At 41.7% G+C, this 18,070-nt stretch overlaps 1 protein-coding gene across 7 annotated transcripts in view; it reads right to left on the bottom strand.

Moving 5' to 3' along the window:
• Nucleotides 1–18,070, bottom strand: part of OSMR (oncostatin M receptor) — a 97,865-nt gene that overhangs the window by 41,245 nt on the left and 38,550 nt on the right. For all 7 annotated transcript variants that reach the window (XM_061616816.1, XM_061616801.1, XM_061616825.1 and 4 more), the window contains 6 exons: nt 10,748–10,907; nt 8,417–8,686; nt 7,010–7,142; nt 5,095–5,231; nt 2,024–2,166; nt 603–768 (listed from right to left, as the gene is read on the bottom strand). In XM_061616816.1, coding sequence (XP_061472800.1) covers nt 603–768; nt 2,024–2,166; nt 5,095–5,231; nt 7,010–7,142; nt 8,417–8,686; nt 10,748–10,907 — 1,009 coding nt within the window. The remainder of the gene's footprint in view (nt 1–602; nt 769–2,023; nt 2,167–5,094; nt 5,232–7,009; nt 7,143–8,416; nt 8,687–10,747; nt 10,908–18,070) is intronic.

Below are 18,070 nucleotides of genomic sequence, written 5' to 3'. Positions count from 1 at the left end.
AATTTTTTTTTTTTTAAATCAGCTTCAGCTGCGGACAGCCACTAAAAGAAAACCCGCAAGGACAAAAAAAAAAAAAAGCAAATAAATAGGAAATCCAGTGTCAAATTTGAATTTTGCAAAATTTGAGCACATCCCTGCTTCTATCTTCAACTACAACTCTGCAGACATGCCATGGACCACCTAAATGAAGCTCACAGACCACCAGTTGTCAACAAACCACAGTTTGGGAACCCCTGACCTAATGCATTCCTTTTATTTTTGCAATCTTTCTTTTCTGAGCATTCAAAACGTTCCCAACAGAGTGAAAATTCCTTCCATTTCCTGACTCTTGTTATACAACATGAGCCCATGAAGATGCACAAACAGTATCCTGTACAGGAGGATGGTCAGTCTGGTCACCCCAAACTTCTCCCCCACAGCAAAGTCTACATTATTAAAGTCTACATTTGCTTTTACTTTGTCATACCATAGATATCCATGCCATCCCCACTTCAGGTTATGGCCCTCCAAATCCAATAGTCTTTTATTCCTCAATAAAATCCATTCCTTTATCCAGACTAAACAACAGGCAGCAAAATAAAGTCTTTATTTTGCATCCTCACCAGTTTCATGTGTTTGGTTTGTTGCATCTTTGCTCCATTCACTCCATTTCCAGAAGGGCATAACAGCAGCACCACAGCGTACTCTGAAAGTATAGTTTGTATAAGGCTGCAACTCATCCAGGGTACTGTGATGTAAGCCATTACTGTTCTTCACTGTAATGTTGTACTGGAAACCATAAATATTAAAAATGTTACGGGTCAAATTATGTCTTTTTGTTGTTAAAATCTATTACATGCAATACATCAAAAATACATCAGAAACTGGTGACAAGCAAAACTGGGATCAATCAAAGGAATCAAGTTTCAACCATAACTTTCTTGTTAGAAAACACAGTCCAAAAAATCCTGCAAGCAATGGGACTTAAGTTAGACTTGACTAAGGCCAGGACTTTAGTTTATGCTTCCTCATCTCTCTCCTGTTTATAAGATGGCAGTGGCATTGTTTTACAATTTATACATTTTTTTAGATCTTTAAGGATGGAAGGCTCTCTCTAGGATTACGCACACTTGTTTGCTTTTGTTGAAAATACTGACATTTGGTGTTTATAGCTTTATTTTAAACAAATTATTGAAACAATGAAAGCTATAATCATATCCACAATTACATGGAAACACACCCAAATGAACTCAGCAGCCTCGTTCACACATTACAATCAGTGGAGGCTGGTCCTTAGGCAAATGGGACACCAACTTCAGTCTGCCTTCTTACTTTCATCCAGTCCAGGGGGTGGCACTGGCTGTCAACTTCCTCCTCCTTAGGCTCAGTGTGGCCATTACAGAACTCAAGCGGAGGAAAATGGGGGGCAGCACTAGATTGACATTGGTTCTGGCTCCACCTATTGTTGGCCTCTCTGCCTTCCACTCTCAATGGTCACCAACCACCACTGATCATAGTAAGCTACAGTTCATGGCTTACCATGAATGCGTAGATGGTTCCCACTTCACTCTCCCCACTCAATAAAAGCAACAAGCCATAAAGCTTGCCTTATTGTGATGTGCGAATCCAGGTCCATTGCAATTTGTTTGGGAGAAACAATCAGGAAGCCTAGAACAATGCTAGGCTTTGGAAGGAAAACAAACTGCAATTACACATTTGAATGTTACAGCAAGCTAAACTTTATGGCTTGTTGCTCCTGCTCGTTTTAAGGGAGGAGTGAAAGAAGAACAATCAGCTGCAGTTTCTTGTAACATGAGAACAAGCGTTTTCCAAGTACGCACACGTAGGACTGTGCTGCACAACACAGTTCCGTGGCACAAGCCATGCAGTTGCATCTGATACATAGCAGCCTGCCCAATCCATGGAAGCTTTTTGCCACATTTTAAAAAGAATGCTTTTGCTTTTGCAGGCTAATCTATCTGTCCTTATGAAACTGAAAAAGATCATGACATATTTCTTTATCTTAATCAAGTATGGTTCTCACCTGTATTTCCCCGCCATAATAAGAGCCATGAATTTGGCATAACAGCAACAGTTTTCCCTTTATATAACTTAAATGCCATGTTATTTGGATTGAAGTAGCATTGAGAGACTTTGCTGAGAGATCAGAGGGGGCCACAGGATGAACTGGTTTAAAAGACAGAAAGGAACAATGAATATACATATATATACTTCTGAAATAACAATTCAAGGACCTTGGACAGTAAAAGCATGCAAAATAACCCTGAATCATTGCAATATACTTTCACAGACCACTGCATCAAAACCAGGGGTGTCTCTGCTGGAGTTTATAATCAGGCTCAGATCATAAACTCAGATATGCAGAAGTGCTGCTATCACTTATAAATACATGTTTGTGTATTATGGGTGGGTAGACAGGACTGGTTGTCTCAGTTGTGTTTCTGTGTTTTTCTTCTGAAAGTAGTTAGTATGGTCCTCATATGTTAATTGTTTTAGGATGGCATTCAAAGCTAGTCCTACTCAGAGCAGACCCATTGTCAATACACATGACTAGCTTAGGTTCATTCATTTCAGAGAGTCTACTATGAGTTGGACTTCAGTGAATACAACTTACTAGTTTTATGTATTGATGTTTTAAGGAGCATATCTTATCTAATTGTTCTATGTGGCCTTAAAACTGTAGATTGTTATGCTTTTTTGTTGTTTGTGATATTCTTATGTTGTAAACGCTCAGAGATTACTTTGAAATATATATAGCAGTACAGTAGGCCCCCGCTTTTCAGCATTCCGCTAATACGCCAGCTTTCAATTAAAGTAAGGCCCCACTCATACGGCACTTATTCCACTTTTATGGCGTTTTTTGGGCGTCGGGCACCATTCTACTGAATGAGTTCCGCTTTTTGGCAGGTTTCGCTTTTCGGCAGGGGTCTGGAACGTAACCCGCCATATGAATGGGGTCCTACTGTGTAAATTGACAAAATAACATTTTTTTAAAAAGCTTGAGTTATAAACTTTAGCTCAGGTTAGAAGTTTTTAAAATTAAGCAGTATATATTTATTGTTAAATAAAAACAAACTCCAGCAGCTCAAAATGCTTGCCCTGAACATAAGGTGAGCTTTGCAACACACACACACACACACACACACACACACACACAGAGAGAGAGAGAGAGAGAGAGAGAGAGAGAGAGAGAGTTCTTCTCCAGCACAATTTTTAATTCAAGCCAGGTAAAATGGCAACTAATTCCTCCCCCCTACACACACAAACAGAGCACCCTTCTGCATTTGCTGCAGAGGTGGGGCAAGGAAAGCACACAAGATCTCCTCTATCCTCTCAAATGCTACCAGGGCAATGAGCCAATGCTCCCGGCCCTGACACTGCATTTCCCAGTATCTCTGGCATCTGTTTTGCTGCCATAGCAATAACAGGAGGAAAAGAGAGATTTCCTTCCCTCCCTCCTGCTGGCATCAAACAGCAGAACTAAGGCAAGGGAGCAAGCAGGAGAAGTGTGCATTTATCTGAGCATCTGCCATTTTTGCATGTTAAGTACCAGTCTCAATCCAAATCAAGCATGGGGGAAATTTGCCCATCACTAGAGGCAGCTGCTTCCTCCTGTTCCAAACATGGAGGGAACAAAAGCTGGATGCCTACCAAGGCCATTCTTGCTAGGATGGAGCTCAACAGACTGTGTCAAATTGCAGCCAAAATGAACCTAGTAATCAAAACCAATGTTGCCATTTCAGAGTGGTGATTTCAGTATCTATGTCTTATCTCTTTTACATAATACTGTCTGGTGGATTATACCCTGCCAACGTACAACAACAAAACAACCCACCATTAACTCAGCACAGATCCTTCTGACCATCATGCCAGCAAGACAATGTCAGCATGAAATATGAATCCTATTTTATTAATGCAGTGGCAATATGTTGTTCACCCTACACATAACTGGAGAAAATGTCCTTGTTGCTGTTGCTACATTTCAGGGCTTACACTCTGCTTATGCTCTGGAAGTAGTTTGTGTCTCACCAGTCTCCATGTTTAGGTGCCAAAGTCATGAGCACAGACACTTCATATGTAGATGTCTTTGCCTTTGGGATTCCCAAGTGTTTGTCTGACTGAGAACAAATAAACCACTGCTAGGGATAGAATTGTCTAAAAATCTTAATGCCAAGCTTATCGACACAGATCTTTTTCTAATTCCCATCTTGCTCCTTGATCTTGACAGGAAGTAACTTGATATTTTTTCCAGTGCTGCTAAAAATATGAACAACTTACATCTTATACCCATGTATGCTTCAGATTTCGTAAAGCAACTAGCACATAAACAGATACACACAAAACAATGCATATAGCTATGAATACACTTATGCATTACTGCTTATAAAATTATGCAGCAGAAATATAGTACCACATGGGGCTTCTCATTTATACATATCACTTGTATAATATACAGTAATGCCTCAGTTAGAAAAGCACATGCTCTCCTGGACACAACTTCTTTAACAGGAACTTTGGTACCAGAGGCAGGAATAACATGGAAAGAACAGGGATAGGTTCCTACACTAGAAAAAAGAAGAGCAGTTCAACATGTTTCAGCAAACGTTTTATTCAAAACTAACAGTACCATGTCTGAAATGAAACAGCTAGTCATGTAAGCCTTGCATACAGATCACTTGAAGGCTTCTTCCAAAATGCATCCAAGGATGCCTTGCCTTGCCTTTTTCTTTTATCATGTAGCATCTTGCTATAGCAATCTAAAGCTATGAGCACAGTTCTCCTCTTTGTACATCTCTTTGTTGAGATTTAGCACCTTGGGATTTCAGCTTGTCTAGAAATCTCTTTGAGGGATAGAACTGGAGTGCCTCTGGCTCACTTTATCCACGAATGCCTTAGGGATGTTAGGGTATAATTTAAGCTTTTGTTTAATGTTTTGACCCAGTTGCAGAATACAGGAGCCTATTCTGTATGTCCAGAACGTGACAATAGGTACAAGTATAAAGACGTATCAAAACACTGATTCATTCGGCCAGATAGGCGGCCTAAAAATAAAATGTTATTATTATTATTATTATAGAGAAAATAAATCCTTACCTCTGTGAACTACTTCAAAACTAGAATGAGCATGTCTCTCTCCAAGACAATTTTTGGATTTCAGTGTTAAAGTGTATATTGGCTTGTCAATCTTGAATGAACAAATCCGTTGATAACAATTTATTGTCTTACCGGAACTTTCAAGAAATCGTGGAAGTTGTGGAGGGAAAGAAAAGAGAGTTTATTGTTCTGCCATAAGAAATAAGATATGAAAGAAGATTCCTCCCTGCCTTCCCTCCTCAGCTTTAACCATGAATTATTTACCTTTTTATCTGCAGCAACGCTAACCATGCATTAACACTAACCAGGTTCTCTCTTAACTATGATTAGCTCAAAGCTTGGTATCAGACCCTGGTTAAGTGAGGAACACTGCTTACCTTTATCTGTAGTGAGTATTGGAACAGCTATCAAAACCAGGTCATGAGTAAAGCAAATGTGGAGATGGAGGGAACTTCATGCCTGAGAGGAGGAGGAGGGTGGAGAAAATCTACATTTCCCAGTTTGCTAACAGTCAGACTGCTGGTTTGCAGAAAGCAAGCATTACATCTGCCCCAGGCCACTGTGAGCATATGAAATCCGTACAACAGAATAGACATCCAGTGAGCTCGCTCTTAATCTAAAGCAAGACTGAGGAACCTGTGGCCCTCCAGATGCTTTTCACTCCAACTCCCATCAGCCCCAGCCAGCATGGCCAATGGTCATGGATGATGGGAGTTGTAGCCCAGCATCATCTGGGAGGTCATAGGCTCCCCTACTCGTCATCTAAAGAGTCTAATGCACAAAATTTAAGGGTTTCCTCCAGCTAAGTTCAGAGTGCAAATAATCCATTCGATCAGATGGCAAATTTGCTCTGTTCAGTGTGGAAATCCAAGCGTGCCTTCTATATAGCAAACTCCAGGTCTGACAGTTAAGCTGCATTCTCCTAGTTTCCTCTGTAACAGAAGACATGTTAAGGGCAAGAGTTAGGCCCCCTTCTGTTTCAGCACACAGAAAATGTAGGATTCAGAGATGAGTCTCAGGCATATAAGTTTTAGTGAACACATTTCCTTTACTTAATAAAACTAGTTACACATTACAGAAGAGAAAATAAATAAGGTTAGTCAATAATCATAAGAACACAGTAAATCATAAGAACATAATAAAATACAAACTAAGACATTACAGATGCAGAGGTGAGATACCCTTTAATTCATAATTACCTGGATCACAAGGCTATCTGGGTGCAAGCAAGGTGTGAGCCTCTCAGATGAGAAGACTGATCAGTGCCCAAAGGAATCAATATTTATATAAATTTCCTTTGAAAAATGCAAATTTATTATACATTCCTAAGCTTAATTGCTAACTATCACAATTACCAGAGGAAAAGAACAAAACTATTCTAAATTCCAGCAGGATGGTACATTCCCCAGGACAACTGGTTACATGAAAGAAATACAATAAATTCCAGCTTCAAAATAACACACATTAAATCTTTTGGACAGGGGAAAACTGGTGTGCATCTGAGCATACTAAAAGTTGTCACTTTTAGAGATTCTGGACTGCTATCTCTGTGAAAACAACTTGTCCAGCTAATTAGAACCAACTAACAATTTACAACATATATAGTTTATGGCTGTATTATTTATTTAGTTTATTTATTACATTTATATACTGCCCCATAGCCAAAACTCTCTGGGTGGTTTACAAAAAATTTAAAAATTGCTATGCCTGATCCATCAACTCTGAAACCAGGCAAGGCAGGTTGTGTGAAAGTGGAAGTATTTGCCACAATCCAACCTTCTGATAATCTTCCAAGACACATTTGTCTTCTATGATCAATTTCTTCAACAATTTTCAAGAAAGCATCCTACAAAGCCTGGCATAACCATTGTCCGTTCCTAGGATCTCTCATGATTGGGGTTTCAAGAATACTTACACATCTGACAAAGTGAAGCTTGCTTTACAGAACGAAAAATAATAAGTATTTATTTGGCCAGGGTCCCAAGAACACTTTAAGTCAATCATGTCTTCTGTTTCACAGATTAGATCATTTGGTTGATCAGGCTGTCCTGTTAAAACACAGCTAGGTTATAATGTTTGTTTCATTCATTTCATCATTTCAACCATCTTTAAAGACAGTTTAACTTAGGTTATGGGTGAGCAGACCATCAACTGAATTTCACCAGTAAACATCAGGCCCACTTGTCATGGATCATCCCCACTGCCAGAAAAGTGCTTAATAGAAAGACTGAGATCAGGCAATACAAACCTAAAATCATAGTCTCACCTAATCAACAACATTTGAGGGGAGGGGAGGATATTGGATGGATGGGCACTGGGCAGAGGGGAAGCCCCTTTCCTTTCCTAAAGGAAAACATTGTGAACAGTATCATTCTTTTTCAGCGTTTCCCCCAACTTTTTATTCTACGGCAGGCACATGTAGCCTCCCAGGCCACATCCACACCAGGCGTTTATTTCACTTTAGACAGTCATGGCTTTTCCCAAAGAATCCTGGGAAGTGTAGTTAGTAAAGGACGCTGAGAGTTTCTAGGAGATGCCCTGTTCCCCTCACAGACCTTCAATCAGAGCGGCCGACTGTTAAACCACTCTGGCCACTGAAGCTCTGTCAGTCGAATAGGAGTCTCCTCTCAGCACCCTTCACAAACTATACTTCCCAGGATTCTTTGGGGGAAGCCATGACTGTCTCAAGTAAAATAAAGGTCTGGTGTGGGTGTGGCCCCCTGATAAGGCAAGCCAAGCAGCTGTGAGTCTGGCTTTTAGAACACTGACGGTTCTTACTGAGCATTCCTACCTTATCATGGAATTCAATGTTAAATTTCTTAAATTAATTAAAAATCAGCCAGGCATTTTTTAAATTTCTAAACTACAGAAGATGAAGGTCAGAATATGGGGCAAGGTCAGTAATAGGATTACAGGTACTCTGTGAACATGGCTAATTTTTAATGAATTTCAACAGATTATGAGAACTCTGACAGAAAAAAGTCCAAAAGGGGTCTGGGTTTTTTCTCTCTCTTTTTACACTTTGAACTCTCAATTCTCTCTGACTGTTTTGTGTATCGCCATGAAAATTTAGAGGGTTAAGCAAGCGTTTCTGAGTTCAGGACTACAGGTTTAGTAAGGTTTTGTTTTGAAATGAGCTTATAGCAAGCAAAAGAATGGCATGGGGTGTATTTTCAATTCAACATTGCGGAATGTGAAAAATCCATGCTGACTGTAGTATACATATATAATCATCCCAAACCTGGCCATTTAGATTAAAAAGCTGTTTCCCCACGAACATAATCCCCTCCCTCAACAGAAACAGCAAATATTTTCTGCTTACTGGTTACATAGAGAACTGTCCCACTGCGTCTTCCGTCAGAAAAATCACATTCTATGTTGTGGCCTCCTTCATTGGAAAGTTGAACATTCTTTGCAGTGAAAGTTACTCTTCGTTGCAGTGAAGTCTGATTTCTCTCAATGCCATACAAGAAATGCTTTGTTACTTTTTCATTTTTCTTCGCAATGCAGCAAAAAATGATGTTGGAACCTTCTTCAATCACCTTATCTTCTGGCAAGATATAATTCTTGCTGTCATCCAATACATTCAAACCTGCACAAAGCAGCAGAGAGAAAAAAGTTAATTTGCGTGTACACATAAATCTTTGTTTTTTACTTCAACAAAAGGCTTTTGGGAAGCTTGAATGTATGGGGAAAAAGGCAAGAATACACTCTGACAACGGGGAGGGATGTACATACTATTTCTTAACATTTGTGAGGTACTTTCAAGTACTCAAAGCACTTTATTTCATTTATTTAACAATGTTTATATACCGCTTGATTGTGATAAAACCTCTAAGCAGTTTAAAAAGAAAATATTAAATTATCAATAAAAGATTGTTAAAAACAAGTATTTATAAGCTTTCATCAAATAATTAAAATCAACAACAGGCTAAAAGATACGTGTTTTAATCTCAGTTTCTACATGTCTGGATGAAACGGAAACGGACTGCCTTCAAGTCGATCCTGACTTATGGCTACCCTATGAATAGGGTTTCCACGGTAAGCGGTATTCAGAGGGGGTTTACCATTGCCTCCCTCTGAGGTTAGTCCTCCCAGCTGGCTAGGGCCTGCTCAGCTTGCCACAGCTGCAGAAGCCAGCCCCTCCCTTGTCCGCAACTGCCAGCTGGGGGGCAACTGGGCTCCTTGGGACTATGCAGCTTGCCCACGGCTGCACAGGTGGCAGGGCATGTAACCCCTGAACCACTCACTGTGGGGGTGATCTTTAGCTGATAAGTTTGCCTAAACAAACATGTTTTAAGCAGATGCCAAAAAGAATACAGCAAGGGTGCCTGTCTGACATCAATAGGTAGAGAGTTCCAACGTTTAGGTGCTGCCACATTAAAAGATTGATTTCAAGCAGAATGAGTAATTTATAGCACCTAACCAGTCAGTTCCACAGGCTGAAGTGGTCAAGTGGACATGTATGGGGTAACGCGATCCCTCAAGTAAACTGATCCCAACTAACAGCATCACCTTGAACATCCTCTAGCTGGTTGCCCAATACAATCTACTGAGTTCAAGGCAGAGGCAAGATCGAACAGTTTTACCATTATTTATATAGTGCCATGGTGCTGTACAAAGAAAGAATATGTATTTATTTCAGTAACATTTACTCAGGCTTGGGGATTTGGAACGTGGAGTTTGTGTCACAGAATTCAAGGAAAAGGTGTGTCTGACGACAGATTTGAAGGATGAGGGAGGCGTGACATCACACAGGTGTTCTGGGAGGTTTCAGCTGGGCTGGCTGCAATTTCCTACATAGGAGCCATTTTCCTGCTACTTAATTATTCTTTAAAAAAACATTTTTTAAAAAAACGTTAAAATATTAAAAAGAAACACAAGAAACACCCACTCATCCCACTGGCACAAGGTATCCCCCCCAATAAAAAAAGATTTTCGTTTTAAAGAGGAACACAGATTGATGAGACAATATCTGTGGGTTTGTATGATTTTGCTGTTTCTATAAAAGGGAACATTTTCAATCCCTAATTACATTTTGAAATGACTCTAACCAGTACACCTCTCATTAGGGATGAGATAGAAGTTTATGCAAACCTACTTAATTCACACTTCCCAAAACAATATGCAAATTGAAACACTGCCATCCTTCAAAATTCACACTTCCACAAATTTTATAATGCCGTTCTCCCGCCCGTTAGGAGAAATTGCTTTCAAATAATTGCTTAATATTAAGAGAAATGTGCACCAAATAGACAACACATTTTCATTTTTTTAAATATCACTCTGATAATGATAATGGTGATGACAAGGAAATATGGGGAACTGAACTGAAGATTGAAAAAATGAGAAGCTGAGTGAAACAAAAATGGACAGATTCATCTATCCCTACTTCTCATTTCTCTAGGACAGTTAGTAACCACAGTAAACATATTTCACTGAAAATGCTACATGTGATGTAATCCACAGGGATGGGGAACCTTTGGCATTCAAGATACTACTTGACTATAATTCCCATCACACCCAACCATTGTCCAGCAACATCTGGAGGGCTACAGGCTCTGCACAACTGCCTTGAACTGTGATCCTGATACAGTTCTTCCAACAGGCATACTGCTGTATTTCACACTTAAGGCTGGCCAAGTTTGCTTACCATCCACTATCTCCCATGGGCTCCAGTTACTCCAAATTTCAGAAGACATCACCGTGCTCCTGATCCTTACTGCATGAGTCACACACTCCAAGGCGACTTCGGAAAACCAGCTCCATTTCAGAAGTCTATTCGATGTATTGAGAGCGGTTGTATAATTCTCCTAAAATTTCAAAATGAGAAAGAACACAAGAAGGCAATATAGGCCTTAGATGATTAATTATGAACTTTAGTTGGTTAAATCTGCAAATATCTGCGTAAGAGAAGAAAGTAACCATTCAAAAGAAAACAGTCATAGGGTTGTATCCAACGTTGCAGGAGCACAAGTTGAGCTTGCACAACGGATCTTTCCCTTTCCCTTCCCCTCCTCCCCTGTGAAGAGCCCTGCCCACTCAAAAAGCTTCCCCAAATGATTGGGGAGATGTGTCACAACATTGTGGACTATGTTGAATGGAACTGAAGTGCTGGGGCAGGGGGGGGGGGTCTACTGAAATAGGCAAGGGAATCTTGTGCTCTGTTGGCCCAAGATTCCTTTGTCCAGTTTCAAACAATTCCTCAATCTCACTGCAGACTCATGCAACAGAGCCCACAGTATTCAGTAGCTCTCCCTACAACCTTCTGGAAAGTCTTGGGGGGGAATACAGGGGGGCTGCAGGGGGAAAGGGTAAGATTTGTTGCACAATTTTCTGCGTGTGCAACACTGGAGAGAATCCATTCTTTGCTGTAGATCAGGGATGGGGAACCTCAGGCCCAGGAGCCAAATGTGGCCCTCCAAGCCTCTCTACCTGGCCCTTGGAACTCTCCCCAGGCCACACCCCTTGTCCTCAGGACACACCCCACCAAGTATTTTTGCCTTGCTGGAATGTGTTATCTTGCTTCTCTAGATGGGTGTGTGAGAGTATGTAGAAACTAACCTACAGTACAAAAGTAGTTTTCACATTCACTGTTCTGCCCACTTTTGCCTCTGGCCCTACCTACCACTGGCATGTGGCCCTTGGAAGCTTGCCCAGAAGGGAATGTGGCCCTTCAACTGAAAAACCTTCCTCACTCCTGTTGTAGATAATGCTTGCTGTGATACATGCATGCATTACCTTAGAAGAGGCATCCGCCCACCCCCACTTTACACAGCAGGCCATGGTGCAGTTATAATAAATGTTACAACTAATGTTAAAATGTTTAAAATCGGGGACACTTTTTGGTGGGCCAATATATAGTTAATCAACTGGGGCTGCAACTGTTGTTTACTGCACTCCAGGGCTTCCTTCTGAACAGACATGGATAGGATTGTGTTATAAAGAATACGATCCTATTGAAAATATGTATTTCCCATTTCTCCTGCTGCCTTCTTGTTATTTTTCCCAGTTTTTTTAAATTATTCTTGATTAGCTACTTTTTATGAAAGATAATGCAGAATAAAATCATTCTAAATGAAGAAATTTCCAATCTTACAAATGAATGCTGACATTGCATTTAGTGACTTACCGTATATTCCAGCGTATAAGACGACTGGGCGTATAAGACGAACCCCAACTTTTCCAGTTAAAATATAGAGTTTGGGATATACTCGCCGTATAAGACTACCCCTCTTCCAACGCACACCAAATAAAAATTAAAAAAACATCAGATTTGATTTCAATATGGTAATTTTAATTCAAATGCTTATGACATGCAGGTACTTAGCAGGAAAACTGTCACTTACAAACATAAGGCTGTTTGTCATCAAACATGTAAACATAAAACAGTGCAAGTGGATTAAACTTTTCCTAATTCACTCTAAAGCTGAAAGGAAGGATAAGACAATAAACCCATGGGAGCTGCCATGCTGTTTGTTTTCTAAGCTGACAACCAAACTGGAACTGATGATGATAGGAGGAAGATAACAAACAATAGAGAGAGAGCAAGTGCCGGGCAAGTCCCTGGCGAGTTAGCAACGCCCATCATAACTGCAAGCTACGGTATTTTTACAGGTTTTGCTGGCGTGACAGTTTCCCTTTAAAAGCCTTCAGAATCCTCCTGTTCATCATCTGATATCATAAGTACATCAATGACATCTTGTGATACATTTGTAAGGCATTCATCGTATGGATCGAATTCCGTATCAGATGGTGTGGTCTCAGCTTCGGCTTCCTCTTCATCTTGCCACAAGTAGTCGTCCTCCATACCATCTAATGAATTTGATATGCCACACTTCTTGAAAGACTTGATTACTGTTTCTGCATCAATATCATTCCAGGCTTTTATGACAAACTTGCACAAAACATCCAACTGTGGAGCACGCATGTTTCCTCCTTTTGTGAATGACTTTTCGCCGCTAACCATCCATTCATTCCATTGTTCTCGAATGCAATCTTTAAATGGCTTGTTTAGGCACACATCCAGTGGCTGTACCAACGATGTCAATCCTGCAGGAATAACTGCCGCATCTGTGTTTAGTCTTGCAAGCCTTTGCTTGGTGCTGGGAGTTAAATGAGCCCTGAACATATCCCACACCAGTAGACTATGTTTTTGAATAAGTCCACCTGGTCGCCTGCTCCATACATTATCAAGCCATAGCTTTACCCCTTCTTCATCCAGCCAGCCTTTTTCATTCACATGTACAAAACAACCAACAGGGAACTTGAGTTTCGGCATTGTTTTTCTTTTAAAAATAATCATTGGTCTCAGTTTGGCGCCATCAGCTGTGCATCCTAGTACCACTGTAAAACTGGACTTCTCATGTCCTGTTGTTTTAATTAAAATTGTTTTTTTCACTTTTTTGATGGACAGTTTTATTTCCAACCATATCAAAATTCATTGGAGTTTCATCCATATTTCCAATACTACTTAACACATAGTCATGTTTAGTGCGCTGTTGTATTACATATCGATGGAAACTATTTACTTTGCTATCAAGATCTGCAGGTAATTTTTGGGCAACTTTCGTCTTTTGCCTCAGTACCAAATTATGCCTTCCCATGAATCTAGTACACCAGGATACAGTGGCCTTAAATCTGTTGCTGTGATCTGGGTTAGATTTGGCCCACTGAAGTGCAAACAAACGTATTTTATTTCGTGTCACTACATAACCGTTTTGGCGATGCTCATTCACCATGTCTGCTACATGTTTTTCGAGTTCTGGCCAATGTGGGGTGCCTCTTCTTAATGCACACTTACCCCTTGGCATACTCTTTAATGCTTTTTCATTTGCTTTCCAGTCCCGAACCATCTTTTCTGTTACTCCATATTGTCTTGCAGCAGCGCAGTTATTATGTTCCATGGCAAAGTTTACAACTTTAAGTTTGAAACTGGCTTCATATTTCTTTCTTCTTGCTGGTGGAGCCATGATGGGGTTTTGACATTTGTATACTGTACTGTATGTACTGGTGCTATACTGTATGAACAGGTACAGATACTGGTGCTGTACTGTACAGAGCTTGGAAAAGTTACTTTTTTGAACTACAACTCCCATCAGCCCAATCCAGTGGCCGTGCTGGCTGGGGCTGATGGGAGCTGTGTAGTTCAAAAAAGTAACTTTTCCAAGCTCTGACCCAGCATACAACAACCAGCCAATCACTGGTTGGTTGTTGTATACAAAGCCTGCTTGGATTGGTCAGCTCTCAGGAGCGAGATCTGAGAGGCAGAGAAGGAGGTACGGCAGTCCAACCCGAACAAGAGCCAGCAGCAATGGTCCAAAACAATGCGGGCCGCGGCGACACAGCAGCACCCGAGTCCAGGCGAACAACGGCAGTTCAAAAGGGGCGCGGCACGACCGCCCGCACCCAGCCACGACAACCAGACAGCAGCAACAATCCCGCCACAACAGTCCAGGAGGGTCCAAGGGTGGGCGGCGCTGCAACCGCTTGCGTCCGGGCCACAACCCAGAGCGGCAGCACCCGAGACCGTGGCGCCAAAGGCCGCAAAAAGAACGCGGCACCCCAAGCCAGCAGCGACCACACACACCCGCACTCCTCTCCACTCCAGCAAACGATGTCATCAGCGGCACAAGTAAGGTGGGTAATAAGTGGTAGATGGTAGACGACACCCGGCGTATAAGACGACCCCCGACTTTGGAGAAGATTTTCCGGGGTTAAAAAGTCGTCTTATATGCCGGAATATACGGTACAATACAGATTGGTGGTGTCTTTTCAGATTTCTGACTTTTGCAAAACATGCCTGGAATTGGCAACATTCACATGTGAATGTAGTTTTTGCCAGTTTGGTCCAAAACTTCCGAACTAAGGCCATTCCTGTAGAAATACATCAAGGCCGGGTCATTGTAATCCGTTTCCTGGTACAAGACATGAAAGGCGTTGGTGTATGCCCCCACTGTGCCTCTTCCCTGTTTCAGGGTTCCCAGTTGGCGGGCCACTGTCTCCTTCCTCTGCGGGTCATGGAGCATCTCAGACATCACATTCTTAAAGGCATCAAACTGTCCCAGTACCGGGTCATTACGAATCAAGAACAGGGTGGCCCACTTCGCAGCCTCTCCTTCCAGGAGGCTGATGAGGAATGCCACCTTGGCATCATCTGTCGGGAACTCGGCTTGGCGCACATGAATATACAGCTACAGTGGGCCAGAAACGTAGCAAACTGGTCGCTCTGGCCCCCGTAGCGGGCAGGCAGCCCCACTGGAGACTTGACCGGGACTGCCGCCACCCCAGGCAGCACAGCTTGGATCTGGGCAGTCAGGGCTTGGAGGTTCTGGTTATCAGTCTGCAGGGCTTGAGTGGTGGCTCGGAGGTTCTGGTTATCAGCTTGCAGAGCCTGAGTGGCCATCCTGAGGTTCTGGAGGTCGGCATACAAGGTTTCCACGGTGACTGGTATTCCCCGGCTGCCCCATTCGTATCCATGGTATCCATCATGGGAAGAGGGGCGACAAGGGATTGTGGCTGAGTCAAACTGTCCAGTTCAGAGCGGGAACCACCAGTCAGAGATGAGGGTGCAATCAATTCTTGTTTTATTAAAGTAATGGATACATCAAAGGCTGTGCGCCTCATAGAAACCCCTATGCTAACTCACTACAATCTCTAACTGCACTCTAGACATGCTCTGCAACTTGTGAGGAAAGTTCACTCAGTGCACACTTCCGGGCGTGGTAGCCTCAAATAAGAGAGGTCTTGGGGCGTAACCTCTCACTCAGTTGTACACATGCCCCCTTCTGCCCTGTCCGCTTCTCCCGACATCATGAACGCGGTGAGGGGGGCGAGCCTCCGAGGGCTCATCGGAAAGCACAGGTTCCTGACCGGCAGGCGGGAGAGTGGAGGGAAGCATTGGGTGTTTCTAAGATATTGCTTGGTGAAGGAGGAGTGTCTGCTCTCTCAGAAGCATCCCCCAACAGTCCCGTGGGAGTGCTGGGGGGCTGAGCGCTGTCCCATTGAGGGGCAGGACCAGCCATGGGAACTGGCGGGGCGGGCGACTCGCTCTCTTCCCCAAGGCTGGGGTTAGACTCAACAACAGCTGGATCGTCCATGCTCCCTAACGGCTGAGGCTTCTGAAACTCATGCCTTCCCCCTCCTTCCTCGGGAAGGAGGCTGGGTCCGTCACCCCTGGGCTCAACAAATAGAAACTTTTATTCTATTATTAAATCCTTCATAATCATAATCTTAGCAAATGACATTAAGGTTCAAAACCAGCCAAATTTTGTACCCAAGGAAGGTTTTACTACTAACGTCTAAGCCCTAAGACAGGTCACTTGTTCTGAAACCAGTGGAGACACTATCACCATCACTTCATTAGAGTATTCTCACCCCCAGTTGTTGAGGCTAAATCTACCACAATCACATTTCAAGTTTTTTCCAACATGAATAGAGAACAGAAGAGAACACGAATAGCAACTAAATGGCAGTAAGCCCATATTTATAAGGAATCACACCTGATCTCACTTTTGTTATTTTATTTATTTATTTATTATTTGATTTATATCCCACCCTTCCTCCCAGCAGGAGCCCAGGGCAGCAAACAAAAGCACTAAAAACACTTCAAAACATCATAAAAATATTTTAAAATACATTAAAATAAAACATCTTTAAAAACATATTTTTAAAAGCTTTCAAGGCATCTTTTAAAAAGAGGTTGAAATATATTGTTTTTTAAAAAAGGTTTAAAAACATATTAAAAAGCAATTCTAACAGAGACGCAAACTGGGATAAAGGCTTATTGAAAAAGGAAGATCTTCAATAGGCGCCGAAAAGATAAGATAGATGGTGCCTGTCTAATACTTAAGGGGAAATAATTCCACAGGGTAGGTGCCTCCACGCTAAAGGTCCATTTCCTTTGTTGTGCGGAACAACCTCCTGATAAGATGGTATCCGTACCTGTTACTTGAAGATGCTCTAGTAAACAATTAACAAACAATTAACATCTGGTTCAAATTATTATCTAAACCATGATTTAGGTTTTTGTTAACAAGCTGCAGGTAGTCTCAGAGTCATCACTCCCCCTCCCCTCTTCATACTCAACATGGGAGGGAAATCTTCCACTTAAGAGTTTTGATGCAAACTACAGTGCCATAGGTAGTAGGAAACTGTGGTTTCACAATGAGAGGAGAAATCTTTCCATTTTCACTTTTGGCTAAAGCACTGTTTCCCCGTCACATATAAACTTGGAGAACTGACTGGTTTATTCCAACACTAGACAGTTAACAAACCACAATCAAAACATGGCTTAATATTGTGGATTGCAAAATAACTTTAGCTAGAAGAAGCCACAGTTTCAAGAGTGGGTATCAGCCCAGGGAACTATGGTTTCTTTCAAACTGAAAGTAGAAGCTTTCACTCTTCACTTCTTGCTTGTGAAGAAAGGAGAGGGAGACCAAGCAAGCCCAATACTTGATGCAGTTTGTTCAAATCAACTATTGCACTAGCTGCCAATTAGTTACTGGGCTAAGTTCAAGGTGCTGGTTTTGGTGTATAAAGTCTTATATAGCTTGGGACCAGGATACCTGAAAGATCATCTTACTCCTCATATACCCAGTTAATCATTGTGCTCTGTCTGGGCCTCCTGTAGATATCATCTCATTAGGAAGTCTGTTCCGCACAACATAGGAAGCGGACCTTTAGTGTTATGGCATCTATCCTTTGGAATTCACTCCCCTTAAATATTAGGCAGGCACTGTCTCTGTTTTGGTGCCTACTGAAAATCTCTTTCAAAAAGCCTTTTAAGAAGAGACCATATTCCAGCATCTGAGCTGGAATTGTTTTTTAATATGTTTTTTAAGATTTTTAAAAGAAGTTTTGTTTTTAATAAGTTTTATTTTTAAGAGATTTTCCATGCTTTATTATTTCTTTACCACCTTGGGCTCCCTTTGGGAAGAAGGGCAGGATGTTTTTGTTGTTATGTGCCTTCAAG

Source organism: Rhineura floridana, chromosome 1, assembly GCF_030035675.1.
Source record: "Rhineura floridana isolate rRhiFlo1 chromosome 1, rRhiFlo1.hap2, whole genome shotgun sequence".
Taxonomy (NCBI): domain Eukaryota; kingdom Metazoa; phylum Chordata; class Lepidosauria; order Squamata; family Rhineuridae; genus Rhineura; species Rhineura floridana.
This window is presented reverse-complemented; position numbering and strand designations above follow the sequence as displayed.